Source organism: Pelecanus crispus, unplaced genomic scaffold, assembly GCF_030463565.1.
Source record: "Pelecanus crispus isolate bPelCri1 unplaced genomic scaffold, bPelCri1.pri SCAFFOLD_150, whole genome shotgun sequence".
In the NCBI taxonomy this organism is placed as follows: domain Eukaryota; kingdom Metazoa; phylum Chordata; class Aves; order Pelecaniformes; family Pelecanidae; genus Pelecanus; species Pelecanus crispus.
Genome location: NW_027461266.1, coordinates 49,154 through 75,980, shown reverse-complemented (window position 1 = coordinate 75,980; position 26,827 = coordinate 49,154). Strand labels below are relative to the sequence as shown.

Here is a 26,827-nt window from a genome sequence, read left to right as displayed (position 1 = left end):
TTTTCCTCTCCGTGCACGTGTGCATCCATGCTACCTCCTCTCTGTGCACACGTGTGTCCATGCAACGTCTTCTCTGTGCACGCGTGCACCCCGTTCTCCTCCCCATGCACGCGTGTGTCTGTGCAACGTCCTCTCCGTGCACGCGTGCATCCATGCTACGCCCTCCCCGTGCACGCGTGCACCCCGTTCTCCTCCCCGTGCACGCCCGCCCCCCCCCGCCCCTCCCCTCCCCTCCCCGCCCCCATTCCTCCCCCCTCCCCCGGGGGGGGGCGGGGGGGGGTTCGTCGTCACTCAGTGCAAGCAGCCAATGGGAGAGGTGCCCCCCCCGCCCCGCCCTGCCCCACCCTAGACCACGCCCTGGATGACGTTTTTGTAGTCGGGGGCGGGGCCTTGCTTCAGCTGGATGACGGTGGCCAGGAGCCACTTGACCTGCGGGGGGAGGGGAGGCGGTCAGGGCGTGGCCACCAACCCCGGGGGGGTCCCGGCCGCCCGTCTTCTCGTCCGTCTGTCCGTCCGTCCGTCCGTTCCACCAGCCAGCTTCTGCTCCACCTACTCGTCCACCCGCCCATCCACCTGTCTGCTCATCCATCTGCTCGTCCATCCATCTGTCCATCTTCTCATCCGTCCATCCATCCATCCATCCATCTTCTCACCCGTCTTCTCGTCCATCCACTTGTCCGTCCACTTGTCCGTCCATCCATCCATCTACCCAGGCGTCCGTCTTCTCATCCATCTACCTGTCCATCCGTCCATCCATATTCTTGTCCATCTACTGGTCCATCCATCCATCCATCCATCCATGCGTTCATCTTCTCATCCATCTACTCATCTGTCCATCTACCTGTCCATCCAGTTGTCCATCCATCCATCCATCCCTCCATCCATCTCCTTGTCCATCCATCCATCCCTCCATCCATCCATCCATCTCCTTGTCCATCCATCCATCCCTCCATCCATCCATCCATCCCCTTGTCCATCCATCCATCCATCCACCCATCTTCTCACCTGTCTTCTCATCCATCTACTCATCCATCCATCCATCCATGTGTCCACCCACCCATCCATCTTCTCGTCTGTCCATCCATCCATCCACCCATCTTCTCGTCCATCTACTCGTCCGTCCATCCGTCCATCCATCCATCCGTCCATCCATCCATCCATCCATCTTCTCATCCATCCAATCTTCCCATCCATCCATCCATCCATCCATCCATCTCCTTGTCCATCCATCCACCCATCCACCTGTCCATCTTCTCATCCAACCATCCCACCACCCATCCACCTGTCCATCTTGTCGCCCCCCCCCCCCCCCCCACGCCCCCCTCCACCCGTGGCACCTCCCCCCCACCTTGAAGAGGGTGACGGTGGCGCTGTAGCAGACGCTGAGGAGGAAGAGGGTGATGAAGACAGCGATGGTGTCCCAGGGCCCGTTGGACTTCTCGGGGTCGGCGTAGCAGAAGTCTTCAGGCAGGCTGAACTCTGCGAGGAGGAGGAAGAGGAGGAAGAAGGTCAACGGGCTCGGCCCCCCCCACCCACCGCGGTCCGTCTGTCTGTCCCACCCATCAGGCCTCGCCCGAGGATCTGGGTGGGTTGGGGGGCAGGGTGGGTCACCTCCTGGAGATGAGGGGTGTCCCTCACCCACGCCTTGCTCATCTCCCAGGTCACCCACCCCGCCCCGGGCATGGGTGTCCGTCTGTCCAGCCATGTGTCCAACCATCCCCTTGCATGGGGCTCCAACTGTCCATTCTCCAGCCCCTCGTCCAGCCATCTCCATCCACCTCCATCCATGTCCAACCATGTCCATCCATCCCCATCCATGTCCATCCATCCGTGTCCATCCATCCCCATCCATCCCCATCCATCTCCATCCACCTCCATCCATGTCCATCCACCTCCATCCATCCCCATCCATCTCCACCCATCTCCATCCATGTCCATCCACCTCCATGCATCTCCATCCATCTCCGTCCATCTCCCCATCCATGTCCATCCATCTCCATCCACCTCCATCCATCTCCCCATCCATGTCCATCCATCTCCATCCACCTCCATCCATCTCCCCATCCATGTCCATCCATCTCCACCCATCCATCCCCATCGATCTCCATCCATGTCCATCCATCTCCCCATCCATGTCCATCCATGTCCATCCATCTCCAGCCATCTCCATCCATCATCTCCATCACCTCCACCCATCTCCATCCATCTCCCCATCCATGTCCATCCATCTCCATCCATCCCCATCAATCTCCATCCATGTCCGTCCATCTCCCCATCCATGTCCATCCATCTCCATCCATCCCCATCCACCTCCATCACCTCGTCCATCCATCTCCATCCATCCCCATCCATCTCCACCCATCTCCATCCATCTCCATCAATCTCCATCCATCCCCATCCACCTCCATCCATCTCCACCCATGTCCATCCATCTCCATCCATCTCCACCCATGTCCATCCATCTCCATCCATCTCCACCCATCTCCATCCATCTCCATCCATCTCCACCCATCTCCACCCATGTCCATCCACCTCCATCCATCTCCACCCATGTCCATCCATCTCCATCCATCTCCACCCATGTCCATCCATCTCCATCCATCTCCACCCATCTCCATCCATCTCCATCCATCTCCACCCATCTCCACCCATGTCCATCCATCTCCATCCATCTCCACCCATCTCCATCCATCTCCATCCATCTCCGCCTATCTCCATCCTCTCCATACATCTCCAACCCCTCATCCATCATCTCCATCCATCTCCATCCTCTCCATCCACCTCCATCCATCCCCATCCATCCCCATCCATCCCCATCCTCTCCATCCATCTCCAACCCCTCATCCATCTCCATCCATCTCCATCATCTCCGCCCATCTCCATCCATCCCCATCCACCTCCATCCATCTCCAACCCCTCATCCATCTCCATCCATCTCCATCATCTCCGCCCATCTCCATCCATCCCCATCCACCTCCATCCATCTCCAACCCCTCATCCATCTCCATCCATCTCCATCATCTCCATCCATCCCCATGCATCCCCATCCACCTCCATCCATCTCCAACCCCTCATCCATCTCCATCATCTCCATCCATCCCCATCCACCTCCATCCATCTCTAACCCCTCATCCATCTCCATCATCTCCATCCATTCCCATCCATCCCCATCCATCTCCATCCTCTCCACCCACCTCCATCCTCTCCACCATCTCCACCCATCTCCATCCATCCCCACCATCCCCACCCATCTCCATCCTCTCCACCCACCTCGTCTCACCTCCCCCCGGAGTCTCCTCCTCCGCCCCGCTCTGTGCCCGGGCCTGTCCCTCCCTGTCCCGCGGGTGCTGCCGCACGCGTCGCCCCAGGGAGGGGCTGGAGCCTCCCCCTGGTCCTTCTCCACCCGCCCCTGCACAGCTCCCGGTCCCCTGTCCGTCCGTCCGTCTGCCCATCCACTCCCCCAGCCATGTCTCCATCCATCCGGCAATCTCTCTGTCCAGCTGTCTGGCCATCCAGGTGTCCTTTAGGCCATCCATCCATCCATCCATCCATCCATCCATCCATCCATCCATCCATCTTCTCGTGTCCAACCAACCATCCATCATCTGCTGTCCATCCATCCATCCATCACCTCATGTCCATCCATCCATCTCCTTGTGTCCACCCATCCATCCACCCATCCATCCATCCATCCATCCATCCATCCATCTTCTCGTGTCCATCCATCCATCTTCTTGTGTCCATCCATCCTTCCAACCATCATCTGGTGCCCACCCATCCATCATCTGGTGCCCACCTATCCATCATGTCCATCCATCCACCCATCCATCATCTGGTGCCCATCCATCCATCCATCCATCCAACCATCATCCATCCATCATATTTGATGTCTCCCCATCCATCCATCCATCCACCCATCCATCCATCCATCCATCCATCCATCCATCCATCCATCCATCCATCCATCCATCTTCTCGCGTCCAACCAACCATCCATCATCTGGTGTCCATCCAGCCAACCAGCCATCACCTCATGTCCATCCATCCATCCATCTCCTTGTGTCCACCCATCCATCCATCCATCCACCCATCCATCCACCCATCCATCCATCCATCCATCCATCCATCCATCTTCTCGTGTCCATCCATCCACCCATCCATCATCTGGTGCCCATCCATCCATCCATCCACCCACCCATCCATCCATCCATCCATCTTCTCGTGTCCATCCATCCATCATCTAGTGTCCATCCATCCAACCATCATCCTTCCACCATATTTGATGTCTCCCCACCCATCCACCCATCCATCCATCCATCCATCATCTCATGTCCATCCATCCATCTTCTTGTGTCCATCCATCCATCCAACCATCATCTGGTGCCCACCCATACATCATCTGGTGTCCACCTATCCATCATCTCCACCCATCCATCCATCCATCATCTGGTGTCCATCCATCTATCCAATCTTCATCCATCCATCATATTTGATGTCTCCCCATCCATCCATCCACCCACCCATCCACCCATCCATCCTCTGGTGTCCACCCATGCATCCAACCATCATCCATCCATCCATCATATTTGATGTCTCCCCATCCATCCATCCATCATCTGGTGTCCATCCATCCATCCTGTCCATCCACCCATCCATCATCTCATGTCCATCCATTCAACCAACCATCATCTGGTGTCCACCCATCCATCATCTCATGTCCATCCATTCAACCAACCATCATCTGGTGTCCACCCATCCATCATCTCACATCCATCCATCCATCCAACCATCATTTGGTGCCCACCCATCCATCCAACCATCATCCATCCATCATATTTGATGTCTGCCCATCCAACCAACCATCAACTGGTGCCCACCCATCCATCCAACCATCATCTGGTGCCCATCCATCCATCCTGTCCATCCACCCATCCATCATCTCATGTCCATCCATCCACCCAACCATCATTTGGTGCCCATCCATCCAACCAACCATCATCTGGTGCCCATCCATCCACCCAACCATCATTTGGTGCCCATCCATCCAACCAACCATCATCTGGTGCCCATCCATCCAACCAACCATCATTTGGTGCCCACCCATCCAACCAACCATCATCTGGTGCCCATCCATCCAACCAACCATCATCTGGTGCCCATCCATCCAACCAACCATCATCTGGTGCCCATCCATCCAACCAACCATCAACTGGTGCCCATCCATCCAACCAACCATCATCTGGTGCCCATCCATCCAACCAACCATCATCTGGTGCCCATCCATCCAACCAACCATCATTTGGTGCCCACCCATCCAACCAACCATCATCTGGTGCCCACCCATCCAACCAACCATCATCTGGTGCCCATCCATCCAACCAACCATCATCTGGTGCCCACCCATCCATCATCTCACATCCACCCACCCAACCAACCATCATCTGGTGCCCACCCATCCATCATCTCACATCCACCCACCCATCCAACCATCACCGCTCCACCATATTTGATGTCTCCCCCCCCCCCCCCACGCCTGCTGTCTCCCCGCCCGCCCCCCGCCGCCCCTCCCACCCCACGGCGCGCAGAGGCAGACGCCAGCCTGACTTCTTCTCCTTTATTCACCCACCCGAGAGGGTGGGGAAGGCCAAGGTGAGGGGGGCTTGCTGCCACCACCACCTCATTTTTTACCGGGGTTCTTGTTGGTGCTACGCTGGATGAACTTCATGGGAAGACCCTCGTGGACCACCATGCAGACGTAGGTGGTTCCTTGGTTCCACTCCGTCCTCTTGACAGCCAATCGGCTGTAGAGGAAGAAAGAGGTGTCGCCCGCCTTCTCCTTGACGGCCGGGAAGGTGTCGTACATGGCGGCGTCGATGGTTTCCTGGTTCTTCTGCCACTCCACCGAGATGTCGTCGGGGTAGAACCCGCGCACCAAGCAGGTCAAGCTCAGCGTGTCCCGGTTGCCGCTCAGCTCCTCGGGGGGGGGGGGCCAGCAGGTAGACGCTGGGGGCCAGGCGCTTGCCTGCGGGGGAGGGGGAGGGGGTGAGTGATGTCGGGGGGGGGCGGGGGGTGAGGAGGTGGGGCGGGGGGTGAGGAGAAGGGGGGCAAAACGGCGTTGGGGGCGAAGAAATCGGGCGCCAAATGGGGTGGGGGGGGCGAGGAAACGGGGGGCAAAATGGCGTTGGGGTGAAGAAAATGGGGGGCAAAATGGGGTGGGGGGCGAGGAAATGGGGGCAAAATGGCGTTGGGGTGAGAAAATGGGGGCAAAATGGGGTTGGGGTGAGGAAATGGGGGGCAAAAAGGGGTCGGGGGGCGATAAATTGGGTGCCAAGTGGTGTTGGGGGCAAGAAAATGGGGGACAAAATGGGGCGGGGGGCGACGCAACTCAACCTCGGTGCCTTGGAAGACGCCGGGCTGCGCCGTAACTCAACCTCGGCACCTTGGAAGATGCCAAGGTGCAACACAACTCAACCTCGGCACCTTGGAAGACGCCGGGCTGCACCGTAACTCAACCTCGGCACCTTGGAAGACGCCAAGGTGCAACACAACTCAACCTCGGCGCCTTGGAAGATGCCAAGGTGCAACACAACTCAACCTCGGCGCCTTGGAAGATGCCAAGGTGCAACACAACTCAACCTCGGCGCCTTGGAAGACGCCAAGGTGCGACACAACTCAACCTCGGCGCCTTGGAAGATGCCAAGGTGCAACACAACTCAACCTCGGCGCCTTGGAAGATGCCAAGGTGCAACACAACTCAACCTCGGTGCCTTGGAAGACGCCAAGGTGCGACACAACTCAACCTCGGCGCCTTGGAAGATGCCAAGGTGCGACGCAACTCAACCTCGGCGCCTTGGAAGACGCCAAGGTGCGACACAACTCAACCTCGGCGCCTTGGAAGATGCCAAGGTGCGACGCAACTCAACCTCGGCGCCTTGGAAGATGCCAAGGTGCGACGCAACTCAACCTCGGCGCCTTGGAAGATGCCAAGGTGCGACGCAACTCAACCTCAGCGCCTTGGAAGATGCCAAGGTGCGACGCAACTCAACCTCGGCGCCTTGGAAGATGCCAAGGTGCGATGCAACTCAACCTCAGCGCCTTGGAAGATGGCGGGCTGCGCCGTAACTCAACCTCGGCACCTTGGAAGATGCCAAGGTGCAATGCAACTCAACCTCGGCGCCTTGGAAGATGCCAAGGTGCAACGCAACTCAACCTCAGCGCCTTGGAAGACGCTGGGCTGCGCCGTAACTCAACCTCAGCGCCTTGGAAGATGCCAAGGTGCGACGCAACTCAACCTCGGCACCTTGGAAGACGCCAGGCTGCACCGTAACTCAACCCGGCGGCACCTTGGAAGATGCCAAGGTGCGATGCAACTCAACCTCAGCGCCTTGGAAGATGCCAGGCTGCGCCGTAACTCAACCTCGGCACCTTGGAAGATGCCAAGGTGCAATGCAACTCAACCTCGGCGCCTTGGAAGACACCAGGCTGTGCCGTAAGTCAACCTCGGCGCCTTGGAAGACGTCAAGGTGCAACGCAACTCAACCTCGGCGCCTTGGAAGACGCCGGGCCTGCGCCGCGCCTCAACCCGGCGGCGCCGTAAGTCAACCCCCGCCCTTTGCCGGCGCCTTACCGCCTTTCTTGGTGATGGTGCGGCTGATGGGCGAGGGCAGGTCGTGGTGCTGGATGGTGCAGGTGAAGGTGTCGCCGCTCTCCCAGTCGTTGGTGGAGATGGGGACCTCGCTGGTGGCCGTGTAGGTGCCGTTGAACTGGGACTTCAACTGGTTGGGCTGGGGACGGAGGCTGCCCCCTTGCTTCCGGGTCCAGGTGATGACCAGTCCCTCGTCACTGGGCAAACTGGTGGCCACGCAACGGATTTTGGGGTTCTGGGAGATGTAGAGTTCCGAAGGGGTGGGGGGGCAACATGAAGACGTTGATGTTGGTGGCATCCGGAGGAGCACCTTGAGGGGCAGAAGGGGTGGAGGTGAAGCCCATGGAGATGCCACCACCCCCGAAGCAGCCTGGGTGAAGCCCATGGAGATGCCACCAACCCCAGCGCAACCTGGCGTCAACTTAAGAAGGGTGGAGACCCCCAAAGCAACGTGGGTGAAGCCCATGGAGATGCCACCACCCAAAGCAATTTGGGTGAACCCTAGGGAGATGCCACCACCCAAAGCAACTTGGGTGAAGCCAAGGAGATGCCACCACCCAAAGCCACGTGGGTGAACCCCACGGAGATGCCACCACCCAAAGCAACATGGGTGAAGCCCATGGAGATGCCACCACCCAAAGCCATGTGGGTGAACCCCACAGAGATGCCACCACCCAAAGCCACGTGGGTGAACCCCACGGAGATGCCACCATGCAAAGACACGTGGGTGAACCCCATGGAGATGCCACCACACGAAGCAACTTGGGTGAAGCCAAGGAGATGCCACCACCCAAAGCAACTTGGGTGAAGCCAAGGAGATGCCACCACCCAAAGCAATGTGGGTGAACCCTAGGGAGATGCCACCACCCAGAGTGATGTGGGTGAACCCTAGGGAGATGCCACCACCCAAAGCAACTTGGGTGAACCCTAGGGAGATGCCACCACCCAGAGTCATGTGGGTGAACCCTAGGGAGATGCCACCACCCAGAGTGATGTGGGTGAACCCTAGGGAGATGCCACCACCCGAAGCAACTTGGGTGAACCCAAGGAGATGCCACCACCCAAAGCCACGTGGGTGAACCCCATGGAGATGCCACCAACCAAAGCCACGTGGGCGAACCCCACGGAGATGCCACCACCCAAGGCAAGGCGGGTGGGCACTCACTCAAGCACTTGCTGGCCGAGATCTCCTGCAGGCTGTGCGAGGGGCGGTGGACCACCTTGCAGATGTACTCCTTCTGCTGCCAGTCGGTCAAGGAGACGTTGAGGTGGGAGCTGGTGTGGAAGGTGTTGCCGGTGGCCTCGCGTTGGACGGGCTCGGCCGGTGGGGCGGGAGAGACGGGGAAGTTGTCCACCAGCCACTCCAGGGTGAGCTGGGCCGGGGAGAAGCCGGTGACGAGGCAGACGAGCTGGACGTGGGTGGGCTCGCACGAGTGGAAGACGGTGGTGATGGGGGGCTTGGCTGTGATGACTGGGGTGGGGTGGGGAGGAAGAGGAGAAGGTCAAGGTCGGGGGCGGGGGGGGAGCGCGAGGGGATGGGGGGGAGCAGAGGGCAGCAGAAGAGGAAGAGGGCTTGGGAAGAAGAAGAGTTTGGGAAGAGGGAGAGAGCTTGGAAGAGGAAGAGAGTTTTGGAAGAGGAAGAGAGTTTTGGAAGAGGAAGAGGGCTTGGGAAGAGGAAGAGGGCTTGGGAAGAGGAGGACATCTTGAAGATGAAGACATCTTGGGAAGAGGAAGACAGCTCTGGAAGAGGACGAGAGCTTGGGAAGAGGAGGAGAGCTGGGAAAGAGGAAAAGAGCTGGGAAGAGGAAGAGAGTTTGGGAAGAAGAGGACATCTTGAAGAGGAAGAGAGTTTGGGAAGAGAGTTTTGGAAGAGGAAGACGTTTTGGGAAGAGGCAGACATCTTGGGAAGAGGAAGAGAGCTGGGAAGAGGAGGACATCTTGAAGAGGAAGAGAGTTTGGGAAGAGGAAGAGTTTGGGAAGAGGAAGAGTTTGGGAAGAGGAAGAGAGCTTGGGAAGAGGAAGAGTTTGGGAAGGGGAAGAGCTTGGGAAGGGGAAGAGTTTGGGAAGAGGAAGAGTTTGGGAAGAGGAAGAGCTTGGGAAGGGGAAGAGTTTGGGAAGAGGAAGAGTTTGGGAAGAGGAAGAGAGCTTGGGAAGAGGAAGAGTTTGGGAAGAGGAAGAGCTTGGGAAGGGGAAGAGTTTGGGAAGAGGAAGAGTTTGGGAAGAGGAAGAGCTTGGGAAGAGGAAGAGCTTGGAAGAGGAAGAGTCTGGGAAGAGGAAGAGTCTGGGAAGAGGAAGAGAGCTTGGGAAGAGGAAGAGTTTGGGAAGAGGAAGAGCTTGGGAAGGGGAAGAGTTTGGGAAGAGGAAGAGTTTGGGAAGGGGAAGAGTTTGGGAAGAGGAAGAGTTTGGGAAGAGGAAGAGAGCTTGGGAAGAGGAAGAGTTTGGGAAGAGGAAGAGCTTGGGAAGGGGAAGAGGAAGGCAGCCTGGGAAGTGGGGGTGGGCGGCCTGCGCTGCAAGCGGAAGAAAGCGCCGGGCAGCTGCCAGCTCGCGGGGGTTTCGCGCTGCCTGCGCCTGCAACTGCGCTGCGCCTGCAACCTCGCTGCGATTGCACGCTCGATGCACTTGCGCGCCTCGGTGCATTTGCACGCTCGATGCGATGCACGCTTGGTGCAGCTGCAAGCTCGATGCGATTGCACGCTCAATGCGATTGCACGCTCGGTGCGATTGCACGCTCGCTGCACTTGCACGCTCGACGCGATGCATGCTCGGTGCAATTGCAACCTTTGCGCGATTGCGCGCTCGATGCAATTGCAACCTCGATGCGATTGCACGCTCGATGCGATTGCACGCTCGGTGCGATTGCACGCTCGCTGCACTTGCACGCTCGATGCGATGCACGCTCGGTGCAATTGCAAACTTTGCGCGATTGCGCGCTCGATGCAATTGCAACCTCGATGCGATTGCACGCTCGGTGCGATTGCACGCTCGCTGCAGCTGCGAGCTCGATGCGACTGCAAGCTCGAGGCACCCATCTGCACCCTCAAAGCACCCATGAGCGCCCTAAGAGCACCCATCAGCCCCCCTAAAAGCACCCATGAGCCCCCTAAGAGCACCCATTTGCCCCCTAAGAGCACCCACCTGCCACCCTTGACACCCATGAGCGCCCTAAGAGCACCCATCTACCCCTTAAGAGCACCCATCAGCCCCCTAAGAGCACCCATCTACCCCTTAAGAGCACCCATCTGCCCCCCTAAAAGCACCCATGAGCACCCTAAGACCACCCATGAGCCCCCTAAGAGCACCCATTTGCCCCCTAAGAGCACCCACCTGCCACCCTTGACACCCATGAGCGCCCTAAGAGCACCCATCTACCCCTTAAGAGCACCCATCAGCCCCCTAAGAGCACCCATGAGCGCCCTAAGAGCACCCATCTACCCCTTAAGAGCACCCATCAGCCCCCTAAGAGCACCCATCTACCCCTTAAGAGCACCCATCTGCCCCCCTAAAAGCACCCATGAGCACCCTAAGACCACCCATGAGCGCCCTAAGAGCACCCATTTGCCCCCTAAGAGCACCCACCTGCCACCCTTGACACCCATGAGCGCCCTAAGAGCACCCATCTACCCCTTAAGAGCACCCATCAGCCCCCTAAGAGCACCCATGAGCACCCTAAGACCACCCATCAGCCCCCTAAGAGCACCCATGAGCACCCTAAGAGCACCCATGAGTGCTCTAAGAGCACCCATCGGCACCCATCAGTGCCCTAAGAGCACCCACCTGCCCCCCTTGGCACCCATCTGCCCCCTAAGAGCACCCGTCTGCCCCCCTAAAAGCACCCATGAGCACCCTAAGACCACCCATGAGTGCCCTAAGAGCACCCATTTGCACCCCTTGGCACTCATGAGCACCCTGTGAGCACCCACCAGCCCCCTAAGAGCACCCACCAGCCCCCTGTGAGCACCCACCAGCCCCCTAAGAGCACCCATGAGCACCCTAAGAGCACCCACCAGCCCCCTAAGAGCACCCATTTGTGCCCCTTGACACCCATGAGCCCCCTAAGAGCACCCATGAGTGTCCTAAGAGCACCCACCAGCCCCCTAAAAGCACCCATGAGCCCCCTAAAAGCACCCATGAGCCCCCTAAGAGCACCCAGTTGTGCTCCTTGACACCCACCAGCCCCCTAAGAACCCCCACCAGCCCCCTAAAAGCACCCATGTGCCCCCTAAGAGCACCCATGAGCCCCCTAAGAGCACCCATTTGTGCCCCTTGACACCCATGAGCCCCCTAAGAGCACCCATGAGTGTCCTAAGAGCACCCACCAGCCCCCTAAAAGCACCCATGAGCCCCCTAAAAGCACCCATGAGCCCCCTAAGAGCACCCAGTTGTGCTCCTTGACACCCACCAGCCCCCTAAGAACCCCCACCAGCCCCCTAAAAGCACCCATGTGCCCCCTAAGAGCACCCATGAGCCCCCTAAGAGCACCCATTTGTGCCCCTTGACACCCATGAGCCCCCTAAGAGCACCCATGAGTGCCCTGTGAGCACCCATCTGCCCCCTAAGAGCACCCATGAGCCCCCTGTGAGCACCCACCAGCCCCCTAAGAGCACCCACCAGCCCCCTAAGAGCACCCACCAGCCCCCTAAGAGCACCCATTTGGGCTCCTTGACACCCATGAGCCCCCTGTGAGCACCCACCAGCCCCCTGTGAGCACCCACCAGCCCCCTAAGAGCACCCACCAGCCCCCTGAGAGCACCCACCAGCCCCCTAAGAGCACCCATTTGGGCTCCTTGACACCCATGAGCACCCTGTGAGCACCCACCAGCCCCCTAAGAGCACCCATTTGGGCTCCTTGACACCCACCAGCCCCCTGTGAGCACCCACCAGCCCCCCGCGCTCACCCACGGGCGCCCTACCGGAGATGTCGGCGCTCTTGGTGGTGCCGGAGGACGGGTGCTGGACGGTGCAGCGGAGGCGGCTGGGTGTCCCGGAGGTGACGCTGAGCTGGCTTCCCAGGCCGTAGAGACCCGATGGGTGCTGGGTGGCGGGGAAGGTGCGGGCGACGGCGGTGGCCGAGCCGCTGTCCCACGTCACCGTCACCGGCTCGGGGAAGTAACCGTCGACGAAGCAGGCGACCACCATGGCCGAGGGGTCACGGGTGCCGCAGGTCCCCAGGGGGTAGACGGCGGGTGCTGTCACCTTAGCTGGGGGGCGGGGAGGGGGCGAACGAAAACAACCACAAAAAAAAGTGGGTGGGGGGCACCCCGCGGCCGGCCCGTCGGCGGGGAAGGGGGGGCCGGGGGGGAGGAAGAGGAGGGCGCAAGGCGGCTCGGGGTGGGGTGAGGGAGGGCTAAGGGCGCCTGTGGGTGGCCCGAGGTGCCTGGGAGCGCCCCAAGGGGTCTCTGAGCACCCCAAGGGCACCCATGAGCCCCCCAAGGGCACCCCAAGACATCTCTGAGCACCCCAAGGGCACCCCAAGGTGCCTCTGAGCACCCCAAGGGCACCCATGAGCACCCCAAGGGCACCCCAAGGTGCCTCTGAGCCCCCCAAGGGCACCCATGAGCACCCCAAGGGCACCCCAAGGTGCCTCTGAGCACCCTAAGGGGGCCCCAAGGGGCTGCTGAGCACCCTAAGGGCACCCCAAGGGGTCTCTGAGCACCCCAAGGGCACCCATGAGCACCCCAAGGGCACCCCAAGGGGTCTCTGAGCACCCCAAGGGCACCCCAAGGTGCCTCTGAGCACTCTAAGGGCACCCCAAGGGGTCTCTGAGCACCCCAAGGGCACCCATGAGCACCCCAAGGGCACCCCAAGGGGCTGCTGAGCACCCCAAAGGGGCCCTAAGGGTGCCCCAAGGGGTCTCTGAGCACCCCAAGGGCACCCATGAGCACCCCAAGGGCACCCCAAGGTGCCTCTGAGCACCCTAAGGGGGCCCTAAGGGTGCCCCAAGGGGTCTCTGAGCACCCCAAGGGCACCCCAAGGGGCCGCTGAGCACCCCAAGGGGGCCCTAAGGGCACCCCAAGACATCTCTGAGCACCCTAAGGGGGCCCCAAGGCACCGCTGAGCACCCTAAGGGCACCCCAAGGGCACCCCAAGGCGCCTCTGAGCACCCTAAGGGGGCCCTAAGGGCACCCCAAGACATCTCTGAGCACCCCAAAGATGCCTTAAGGGCACCCCAAGGTGCCTCGGAGCACCCTAAGGGCACCCTAAGAAACCTCTGAGCACCCTAAGGGGGCCCTAAGGGCACCCCAAGACATCTCTGAGCACCCCAAGGGCACCCATGTGCACCCCAAGGCACCGCTGAGCACCCCAAGGGCACCCCAAGGCACCTCAGAGCACCCTAAGGGCACCCATGAGCACCCCAAGGAACCTCTGAGCTCCCTAAAGGGCACCCATGGGCACCCCAAGGGTGCTGCAAGGGCACCCCAAGGTGCCTCTTTGCACCCTAAGAGCACCCCAAGGGCACCCCAAGGGCACCCCAAGGGCACCCCAAGACAGCTCTGAGCACCCTAGGGGCACCCCAAGGAACCGCTGAGCACCCTAAAGGGCACCCATGGGCACCCCAAGGGGTCTCTGAGCACCCTAAGGGCACCCATGGGTGCCCCTCTGCCCCCCAAAGCACAGCTCTGCACCCTGAGGGACCCCTGCCCCATAGGGACCCCTGCCCCATAGGGACACCTGCCCCATAGGGACCCCCCTGCTCTATACGGACCCCTGCCCCATAGGGACCCCTGCCCCATAGGGACCCCACAGTACAGCTTAGCTGCCCCCTGCCCCATAGGGACCCCTGCTCTATAGGGACCCCTGCCCTATAGGGACCCCTGCCCCATAGGGACCCCCTGCCCCATAGGGACCCCTGCCCTATAGGGACCCCTGCCCAATAGGGACCCCTGCCCCATAGGGACCCCACAGTACAGCTTAGCTGCCCCCTGCCCCATAGGGACCCCTGCTCTATAGGGACCCCTGCCCTATAGGGACCCCTGCCCCATAGGGACCCCTGCTCTATAGGGACCCCTGCCCTATAGGGACCCCTGCCCCATAGGGACCCCTGCTCTATAGGGACCCCCTGCTCTATAGGGACCCCTGCCCCATAGGACCCCTGCCCCATAGGGACCCTTGCCCCATAGGGAACCCGTGCTCTATAGGGAACCTGTGCTCTATAGGGACCCCTGCCCCATAGGCACCCCACAGTACAGCTTAGCTGCCCCCTGCCCCATAGGGATCCCTGCCCCATAGGGACCCCTGCTCTATAGGGACCCCACAGTACAGCTTAGCTGCCCCCTGCCCCATAGGGATCCCTGCCCCATAGAGACCCCTGCCCCATAGGGACCCCACAGTACAGCTTAGCTGCCCCCTGCCCCATAGGGACCCCTGCCCCATAGGGACCCCTGCTCTATAGGGACCCCCTGCTCTATAGGGACCCCTGCCCCATAGGACCCCTGCCCATAGGACCCCTGCCCCATAGGGACCCTTGCCCCATAGGGAACCCGTGCTCTATAGGGAACCTGTGCTCTATAGGGACCCCTGCCCTATAGGGACCCCACAGTACAGCTTAGCTGCCCCCTGCCCCATAGGGACCCCTGCCCTATAGGGAACCCTGCCCCATAGGGACCCCTGCTCTATAGGGACCCCTGCTCTATAGGGACCCCTGCCCCATAGGGACCCCTGCTCTATAGGGACCCCTGCTCTATAGGGACCCCTGCCCCATAGGGACCCCTGCTCTATAGGGACCCCTACCCTATAGGGACCCCTGCTCTATAGGGACCCCTGCCCTATAGGGACCCCTGCCCCATAGGGACCCTACAGTACAGCTTAGCTGCCCCCTGCCCTATAGGGACCCCCTGCCCCATAGGGACCCCTGCCCTATAGGGACCCCTGCCCTATAGGGACCCTAAGCTACAGCTTAGCTGCCCCCTGCCCCATAGGGATCCCTGCTCTATAGGGACCCCGGCCCTATACGGACCCCTGCTCTATAGGGACCCCTGCCCCATAGGGACCCCTGCCCAATAGGGACCCCTGCCCCATAGGGACCCCACAGTACAGCTTAGCTGCCCCCTGCCCCATAGGGACCCCTGACCCATAGGGAACCCTGCCCCATAGGGACCTCTGCTCTATAGGGACCCCTGCTCTATAGGGACCCCTGCCCCATAGGAACCCCTGCTCTATAGGGACCCCTGCCCTATAGGGACCCCTGCCCTATAGGGACACCTGCCCTATAGGGACCCCCTGCTCTATAGGGACCCCTGCCCTATAGGGACCCTAAGCTACAGTTTAGCTGCCCCCTGCCCCATAGGGACCCCTGCCCTATAGGGACCCCTGCCCTATAGGGACCCCTACCCCATAGGGACCCCTGCTCTATAGGGACCCCCTGCTCTATAGGGACCCCACAGTACAGCTTAGCTGACCCCTGCCCCTATAGAGACCCCTGCCCTATAGGGACCCCTGCCCCATAGGGACCCCTGCTCTATAGGGACCCCTGCCCTATAGGGACAGCACAGTACAACTTAGCTGCCCCCTGCCCTATAGGGACCCCTGCCCCATAGGGACCCCTGCCCATAGGGACCCCTACCCTATAGGGACCCCTACCCTATAGGGACCCCTGCCCCATAGGGATCCCTGCCCTATAGGGACCCCTGCCCCATAGGGACCCCACAGTACAGCTTAGCTGCCCCCTGCCCCATAGGGACCCCCTGCTCTCTAGGGACCCCTGCCCCATAGGGGCCCCCTGCCCCATAGGGACCCCTGCCCCATAGGGACCCCTGCTCTATAGGGACCCCTGCCCCATAGGGTCCCCCTGCCCTATAGGGACCCCACAGTACAGCTTAGCTGCCCCCTGCCCCAGAGGATCCCCCTGCCCCATAGGGACCCCATATTCCACCTCTGCCCCACAGAGCTCTTCTGCCCCATAGAGCCCCCCCCTGCCCCATAGACCCCCCACGTGCCCCATAGAGCCCCCCCCCACCCCACATAGCCCCCCCCCTGCCCCATAGCTCCCCCCACCTCCCAGCCCCATAGAAAAAAAAACGGACCCGGGCCCTACCGGCGTGGGCGCAGCTCCAGGCCCTCTGCCCCATAGCCGCGGCGTGGAGCCCTTGCGCTCTGCCCCACGGCTCGCTGGGAGATGATGCAATGGGGGGAGGGGGGCCCTCCTTCCCCCCCACCCCCCCCCCCGCCCCCCAACTTCCCCTTTCCCGCCCGGCACCCAACGCGAGCTCCCAGGGGAGCACCCAGCACCCGCGGCGAGGCCTGGGCCGGCCCCATAGCACCCCACTGCGCCCCACAGCACCCGCCTTGCGCCCCATAGCACCCCACTGAGAGCCCTTGAGCCCCCACTGCGCCCCATAGCACCCCACTGCGCCCCACAGCACCCGCCTTGCGCCCCATAGCACCCCACTGTGCTCCACTGCAACCCATCGTGCTCCGGGCCTGCCCCATAGCACCCCACTGAGCCCCATAGCACCCCACTGAGCCTCACAGAGCCCCATAGCACCCTGTAGCACCCTATTGAGCCCCACAGTGCCCCATAGCACCCCACAGAGTCCCATCGAGCCCCATTGCACCCCCCCAGGGTCCCGTCGAGCCCCATTGCACCCCATAGCACCCCACAGAGTTCCATCGAGCCCCATAGCACCCCACAGGGTCCCATCGAGCCCCATAGCGCCCCATAGCACCCCACAGAGTTCCATCGAGCCCCATAGCACCCCACAGGGTCCCATCGAGCCCCATAGCGCCCCATAGCACCCCACAGAGTCCCGTCGAGCCCCATAGTGCCCCATAGCACCCCACAGAGTCCCGTCGAGCCCCATAGCGCCCCATAGCACCCCACAGAGCCCCATTGCACCCCACAGCACCCCACTGAGCCCCACTGCACCCCATAGCACCCCACAGGGTCCCGTCGAGCCCCATAGCGCCCCATAGCACCCCACAGGGTCCCGTCGAGCCCCATAGTGCCCCATAGCACCCCACAGAGCCCCATTGCACCCCACAGCACCCTACTGAGCCCCACTGCACCCCATAGCACCCCACAGGGTCCCGTCGAGCCCCATAGCGCCCCATAGCACCCCACAGGGTCCCGTCGAGCCCCACTGCACCCCATAGCACCCCACAGAGCCCCATTGCACCCCACAGCACCCTACTGAGCCCCACTGCACCCCATAGCACCCCACAGGGTCCTGTCGAGCCCCATAATGCCCCATAGCACCCCACAGGGTCCCATCGAGCCCCATAGCGCCCCATAGCACCCCACAGAGTCCCGTCGAGCCCCATAGTGCCCCATAGCACCCCACAGAGTCCCATCGAGCCCCATAGCGCCCCATAGCACCCCACAGAGCCCCATTGCACCCCACAGCACCCTACTGAGCCCCACTGCACCCCATAGCACCCCACAGGGTCCCATCGAGCCCCATAGCGCCCCATAGCACCCCACAGGGTCCCGTCGAGCCCCATAGTGCCCCATTGCGCCCCACAGAGTCCCGTCGAGCCCCATAGCGCCCCATAGCACCCCACTGAGCCCCACTGCACCCCACAGCACCCCACTGAGCCCCACTGCACCCCATAGCACTTCGTGGTGCCCCACTGCACCCCATAGCACTTCCTGGCGCTCCGTAGCACCCTGTTGCGCCCCATAGCGCCCCACAGCGCCCCACAGCGCCCCACAAATGCCCCGCAGAAGACCAGGCCGAGTCCCCTGGGGGTGGCGGTTGCTGGGTTTATTGGCGACAGGGGGCGCCATTTTGGGGGGGGGTGGGGTGAAAAAAGGGGGATTTTGGGGGGGGGCGGTGTGGGGCGCTGTGGGGCGCTGTGGGGCGGGGAGGGGGGGGCGCCCTAGACGGCCTCCTTGAGGACGTCGCGGTAGGCGGAGGCGCGGGTTTGTTTGAGGTGGAGGACGGTGGAGAAGAGCCACTTGACCTGGGGCGGGGAGAAAGAGGGGACAAGGGGGTGGTGGCATCTGCCTGGGGGTCCCAGCGCCTCCATCTGGGGCCCATCACCTCCATCCTGGGCCCATCTGGGGCCCATCACCTCCATCTGGGTCCCATCTGGGTCCCATCACCTCCATCTTGGTCCCACCATCTCCCATCTTGGTCCCACCATCTCCCATCTTGGTCCCATCACCCCCATCTTGGGCCCATCTTGGTCCCATCACCTCCATCTGGGTCCCATCACCTCCATCCTGGTCCCATCTGGGTCCCATCACCTCCATCTGGGTCCCATCACCTCCATCTGGGTCCCATCACCCCCATCTTGGTCCCATCTTGGTCCCATCACCTCCATCTGGGTCCCATCACCCCCATCTTGGGCCCATCTGGGTCCCATCACCTCCATCTGGGTCCCACCATCTCCATCTTGGGCCCATCTTGGTCCCATCACCTCCATCTGGGTCCCACCATCTCCATCTGGGTCCCACCATCTCCATCTGGGTCCCATCACCTCCATCCTGGTCCCATCTGGGTCCCACCATCTCCATCTGAGTCCCACCATCTCCATCTGGGTCCCATCACCTCCATCTTGGTCCCATCTGGGTCCCATCACCTCCATCTTGGTCCCACCATCTCCCATCTTGGTCCCATCACCCCCATCTTGGGCCCATCTTGGTCCCATCACCTCCATCTGGGGCCCATCTGGATCCCATCACCTCCATCTGGGTCCCACCATCTCCATCTGGGTCCCATCACCTCCATCTGGGTCCCATCACCTCCATCCTGGTCCCATCTGGGTCCCATCACCTCCATCTTGGTCCCATCACCCCCATCTTGGTCCCATCTTGGTCCCATCACCTCCATCTGGGGCCCATCTTGGTCCCACCATCTCCATCTGAGTCCCACCATCTCCATCTTGGTCCCATCACCTCCATCTGGGTCCCATCACCTCCATCCTGGTCCCATCTGGGTCCCATCACCTCCATCTTGGTCCCACCATCTCCCATCTTGGTCCCATCACCCCCATCTTGGGCCCATCTTGGTCCCATCACCTCCATCTTGGTCCCACCTTGGTCCCATCACCTCCATCTGGGTCCCATCACCTCCATCTTGGTCCCACCTTGGTCCCATCACCTCCATCTGGGTCCCATCACCTCCATCTTGGTCCCACCTTGGTCCCATCACCTCCATCTGGGTCCCATCACCTCCATCTTGGGCCCACCTTGGTCCCATCACCTCCATCTGGGTCCCATCTGGGTCCCATCACCTCCATCTTGGGCCCACCATCTCTCATCCTGGTCCCATCTTGGTCCCATCTCTTCCCATCACCCATCTTGGTCCCATCTCCTCCATCTGGGTCCCATCTTGGTCCTATCTTGGTCCCAGCATCTCCCATCTTGGTCCCAGCATCTCCCATCTCGGTCCCATCATCTCCATTTTGGTCCCATCTCCCACCTTGGTCCCATCCTGGTCCCAGCATCTCCCATCTTGGCCCATCTTGGTCCCATCTTGGTCCCATCTCCATCTTGGTCCTATCTTGGTCCCAGCATCTCCCACCTTGGTCTCATCCTGGTCCCAGCATCTCCATCTTGGTCCCATCACCTCCATGGTGGTCCTATCATCTCCCATCTCGGTCCCATCTCCCATCCTGGTCCCACCTTGGTCCCATCTTGGTCCCATCATCTCCCATCCTGGTCCCATCTCCCACCTTGGTCCCATCTCCCCCCCACGGTGACGTCCCCACGGAAGCCCACCTTGAAGAGGGTGACGGTGGCGCTGTAGCAGACGCTGAGGAGGAAGAGGGTGATGAAGACGGCGATGGTGGCCCACAGGCCGTCCAGTTCCTTGTCCGTGTCCTCCAAGCACAGCCCGGCCGAGAGGTCCAGCTCTGCTCAGGAGAAAGAAGTGGGGGGGGGGGGGGCACACACACGTCAAGGTGGGTCACGTTGGGTCCTCCTTGTCCCCTGGAGAACTTCAGCTTCCTGTCCAGCCTGGTAGTGTCCAAGCAGTCAACCAGCCATCCCTCCAGCCGTCTGTCCAGCCATCTCCGTAGACTTCATCCATCCCTCCATTTCTCTGGGCTTCATCCATCCATCTCTCCATCTCCATAGGCTTCATCCATCCATCCATCTCTGTAGACTTCATCCATCCATCCATCTCTGTAGACTTCATCCATCCATCCATCCATCTCTCCATCTCGGTAGGCTTCATCCATCCATCCATCTCCGTAGACTTCATCCATCCATCCATCCATCCCTCCATCTCGGTAGGCTTCATCCATCCATCCATCCATCCATCCATCCATCCCTCCATCTCCATAGACTTCATCCATCCCTCCATCCCTCCATCTCGGTAGGCTTCATCCATCCATCCATCCATCCCTCCATCTCGGTAGGCTTCATCCATCCATCCATCCATCCATCCCTCCATCTCCATAGACTTCATCCATCCATCCATCCATCCATCCCTCCATCTCCATAGACTTCATCCATCCATCCCTCCATCTCTTTAGGCTTCATCCCTCCCTCCCTCTCTCCATCTCTGGAGGCTTCGCCCGCCCATCTGTCCATCCGTCCGTCCCACCCGTCTGTCTCTGCAGGCTCCGACCCACCGGCCGCCCCTCTGTCCGTCTTGCGACAGCTTGGCCATCCCTCCGGCCGGCCCTGCCCACCAGCCCTGCAGCTCCAGGCTCTCCAGCCAAGCAACCACCCCTTAACCAACCCTTAACCAACCATCAACCATCCATTAACCAACCAATGAACCCTTAACCAACCCTTAACCAGCCCTTAACCAACCAACCAGCCAAGCAACCAACCCTTAACCAACCCTTAACCAACCCACCAGCCAAGCAACCAACCCTTAAACCAACCATTAACCAACCAACGAACCCTTAAACAACCCTCAACCAACCATTAACCAACCAACCAACCCTTAACCAAGCGACCAAACCTTAACCAACCCTTAACCAACCATCAACCATCCATTAACCAACCAATGAACCCTTAACCAACCCTTAACCAGCCCTTAACCAACCAACCAGCCAAGCAACCAACCCTTAACCAACCAGCCAAGCAACCAACCCCTAACCAACCATTACCCAACCAACCAACCAACCATTAACCAGCCATTACCCAGCCAATCCACCCGTTAACCAACCAACAACCCTTAACCAACCAACTAACCCTTAACCAACCAACCCTTAACCAACCAACCAATCCACTCGTTAACCAACCAACCAGCCAACCAACCAACCCACTAACCAACCAACCGACCAACCAGCCCCCTGACCATACAGCTAACCAACTAAGGCATTAACCAGCTAACCAAGCAACCAACCCATTAACCAACCAGCCAACCCATTAACCAGCCAACCAGCCAGCCAGCCAACCAACCAGCAACCAAGTGACCAACCCATTAACCAACCAACCATTAACCAACCAGCCATTAACCAACCCATTAACCAACCAACCCATTAACCAGCCAACCAACCCACCATTAACCAACCATCCATCCAGCCAACCAACCCGGTAACCAACCAGCCAACCCCATAACGAACCAACCAACCAACCAACCCAGTAACCAACCAACCTAGCAGCTAACCAACCCAGTAACCAACCAACCTAGCAGCTAACCAACCCATTAACCAACCGACCGACCAACCAAGCAGCCGACTGACCATCCAACCAACCACCTCAGCCATTAACCAGCCAACCAACCATTAACCAACCAACCAGCCAAACAGCGAACCCATTAACCAGCCACAACCCATTAACCAACCAACCTAGCAACTAACCAAGCCATTAACCACCCAGCCTACCCATTAACCACCCACCCACCCAAGCCATTAACCAGCTAACCAACTCATTAACAGGCTAACCAACTCCCAGCCAACCCGGTAACCACCCGCCCAGCCGAGCAGCCAATCGGAGGCAGCGACGCCAGTGGCCAATCAGCTGGCTGCCTCTGCGCCCGCCCAGCCAGTCGAGTAACCAACTAACCAGGCTACTGACTGACTGGTAACCACCCACCCAACCGACCAGCCACCCAAGCACCCAGCCAGCCGCCCAAGCAGGCGAGTAACCAACCACCGGCCTACTAACCAACCGGCCAACCCATTAACCAACCAGCCAACCAACTAACCAACCACCCAGCCAGCCGATTAACCAACCAACCACCTGAGTAACCAACCACCCAACCACCCATCCAACCAGTCAACCAACTAACCAACCACCCAGCCAGCCGATTAACCAACCAACCAACCAACCAACCAACCAACCAACCAACCAACCAACCAATCAACCGAGTAACCAATCAACCGAGTAACCAACCACCCAACCAGCTGACCAACCGGTTAACCAACCAGCCAACCAGGTAGGTAACCAACCAACCAGTCAACCAACCAACCACCCGAGTAACCAACCAGCCACCCACCTAACCAACCACCCAACCAACCGATTAACCAGCCACCCAACCACCCAGCCAGCCAGCCAACCAACCACCCAACCAGCTGATTAACCAACTAACCAACTAGCCAATCGATTGACCAACCACCCAACCAGCTAATTAACCAACCAACCAACCACCTGGCCTACCAACCACCCATCCAACCAATTAACCAACCAGTCAACCACCCATCCCACCGATTAACCAAGCAGCCAACCAGCTGATTAACCACCCACCCACCCACCCACCCAGCCAACCGATTAACCAACCAACCGCCTGGCCTACCAACCAACCGTGTAACCAACCGACCAACCAACCAACTGATTAACCAGCCACCCAACCAACCAACCACCCGGCTGACCAACCAACCGAGTAACCAATCAACCATGCGGCCAACCAACCATCCGATTAACCAACCAACCAGCCAACTGTGCAACCAACATCCACATGATTAACCAACCAGCCACCCAACCGGTTAACGAACCAGCTGACCAGCCAACCAACCACCCGGCCTGCCAACCGACCAGCCAACCAGCCGACCAACCACCCAACCACTAAACCACCCAATCAGCCGAGTAACCAGCCACCCAACCAGCCGACCAATCGATTAACCACCCAATCAGCCGAGTAACCAGCCACCCAACCAGCCGACCAATTGATTAACCACCCAATCAGCCGAGTAACCAGCCACCCAACCAGCCGACCAATCGATTAACCACCCAATCAGCCGAGTAACCAGCCACCCAACCAGCCGACCAATCGATTAACCAGCCGACCAATCGATTAACCAACCAACCAACCAACCAGCCACCGAACCATCCGACCAATCGATTAACCAACCACCCAACCAGCCGACCAATCGATTAACCAACCACCCAACCATTCGACCAATTGATTAACCAACCGCCCAACCAGCTGACCAATCAATTAACCAACCGCCCAACCAGCCGACCAATTGATTAACCAACCACCCAACCAGCCGACCAATCGATTAACCAACCGCCCAACCAGCCGACCAATCAATTAACCAACCACCCAACCATTCGACCAATTGATTAACCAACCGCCCAACCAGCTGACCAATCGATTAACCACCCAACCAGCCACCCAACCAGCCGACCAATCGATTAACCAACCACCCAACCAGCCGACCAATCGATTAACCACCCAACCAACCATGCAACCAACCAACCAGCCGATTAACCAACCAGCCACCCGACCCGCCAAGCAGCCGAGTAACCAGCCGCCCACCCGCCCAACCCATTAACCAACCAGCCGACCATGCAACCAAGCACCCAAGCACCCAACCAGGCGAGTAACCACCCACCCTCCCACCTACCCACCCACCCAGCCAACCACCCAACCAGCCAACCAGCCAACCCATGAACCAACCAGCCAACCCATGAACCAACCACCCAACCAACCCATGAACCGACCACCCAACCAACCCATGAACCGACCACCCAACCAACCCATGAACCACCCAACCAACCCATGAACCAACCACCCAACCAACCCATGAACCACCCAACCAACCCATGAACCGACCACCCAACCAACCCATGAACCGACCACCCAACCAACCCATGAACCGACCACCCAACCAGTTAACCAACCGCCTGACCAGCCAACCAGCCGATTACCCACCCACCCACCCAACCATGAACCCAACCACACAACCAACCAATCGATTAACCAACCAACCAACCAACCAACCAACCAGCCGACCAATCGATTAACCAACCACCCAACCAGCTGACCAATCGATTAACCACCCAACCACCCACCCAACCACCCAACCACCACCTAACTACCCATCCTCCAACCCATCCAACCACCCACCCACCCACCCACCCAACCAACCATCCAACCAACCAATCACCCAACCACCCAACCAATCACCCACCCAACCATCCATCCAACCGGCCAACCACCCATCCAACCACCCACCCAACCACCCAACCACCACCTAACTACCCATCCTCCAACCCACCCACCCACCCACCCAACCATCCAACCACCCAACCACCCAACCATCCACCAAACCAACCAGCCAACCAACCATGCATCCAAACAACCAACCACACATCCAACCAACCACCCATCCAACCAACCATCCAACCAACGAACCACCCATCCAACCACCCACCCACCCACCCAACCAACCAACCACGCATCCAACCACCCATCCAACCATCCACCAAACCAACCAGCCAACCAACCAACCACCCAACCAACCACCCATCCAACCACCCACCCTTCCACCCACCCTTCCACCCAACCACTCATCTACCAACCAACCAATCGTCCATCAAACCAACCAATCACCCAACCAATCACCCACCCACCCACCCAACCACCCAACCACGCATCCAACCACACATCCAACCATCCAACCAACCAACCAACCAACCAACCAACCATCCATCTCCGCCCTGCACCCATCATCTCCAGCCTGGAACCTTCTCCACCCTGCACCCATCATCTCCAGCCTGGAACCTTCTCCACCCTGCACCCATCATCTCCAGCCTGGAACCTTCTCCACCCTGCACCCATCATCTCCAACCTGGAACCTTCTCCACCCTGCACCCATCATCTCCACCCTGGAACCTTCTCCAACCTGCACCCATCTCCACCCTGCACCCATCATCTCCACCCTGCACCCATCATCTCCACCCTGGAACCTTCTCCACCCTGCACCCATCATCTCCACCCTGGAACCTTCTCCACCCTGCACCCATCATCTCCAGCCTGGAACCTTCTCCACCCTGCACCCATCATCTCCACCCTGGAACCTTCTCCAACCTGCACCCATCATCTCCAGCCTGGAACCTTCTCCAACCTGCACCCATCATCTCCAGCCTGGAACCTTCTCCACCCTGCACCCATCATCTCCACCCTGCACCCATCATCTCCACCCTGCACCCATCATCTCCAACCTGCACCCATCATCTCCACCCTGCACCCATCTCCACCCTGCACCCATCATCTCCAACCTGCACCCATCATCTCCAACCTGGAACCTTCTCCACCCTGCACCCATCATCTCCACCCTGCACCCATCATCTCCACCCTGGAACCTTCTCCACCCTGCACCCATCATCTCCAACCTGGAACCTTCTCCACCCTGCACCCATCATCTCCACCCTGGAACCTTCTCCACCCTGCACCCATCATCTCCAACCTGCACCCATCATCTCCACCCTGGAACCTTCTCCAACCTGCACCCATCATCTCCAGCCTGGAACCTTCTCCACCCTGCACCCATCATCTCCACCCTGCACCCATCATCTCCACCCTGGAACCTTCTCCACCCTGCACCCATCATCTCCAACCTGGAACCTTCTCCACCCTGCACCCATCATCTCCACCCTGCACCCATCATCTCCACCCTGGAACCTTCTCCAACCTGCACCCATCATCTCCAACCTGGAACCTTCTCCACCCTGCACCCATCATCTCCAACCTGGAACCTTCTCCAACCTGCACCCATCATCTCCAACCTGGAACCTTCTCCACCCTGCACCCATCATCTCCAACCTGGAACCTTCTCCACCCTGCACCCATCATCTCCAACCTGGAACCTTCTCCACCCTGCACCCATCATCTCCACCCTGGAACCTTCTCCAACCTGCACCCATCATCTCCAACCTGGAACCTTCTCCACCCTGCACCCATCATCTCCACCCTGCACCCATCATCTCCACCCTGGAACCTTCTCCACCCTGCACCCATCATCTCCAGCCTGGAACCTTCTCCACCCTGCACCCATCATCTCCAACCTGCACCCATCATCTCCACCCTGGAACCTTCTCCACCCTGCACCCATCATC

The 26,827-nt window shown here is 59.7% G+C and overlaps 1 gene segment (V, D, J or C); it reads right to left on the bottom strand.

Moving 5' to 3' along the window:
- Positions 1-345: 345 nt before the first annotated feature.
- On the bottom strand, positions 346-16,709 carry LOC142596875 (immunoglobulin heavy constant gamma 2B-like). The segment is given in 7 exon segments: positions 346-429; positions 1,349-1,479; positions 5,688-6,021; positions 7,627-8,145; positions 8,810-9,115; positions 12,555-12,842; positions 16,676-16,709. Coding segments are annotated over 7 exon segments (1,696 nt in total).
- Between the last annotated feature and the right edge of the window lie 10,118 nt (positions 16,710-26,827).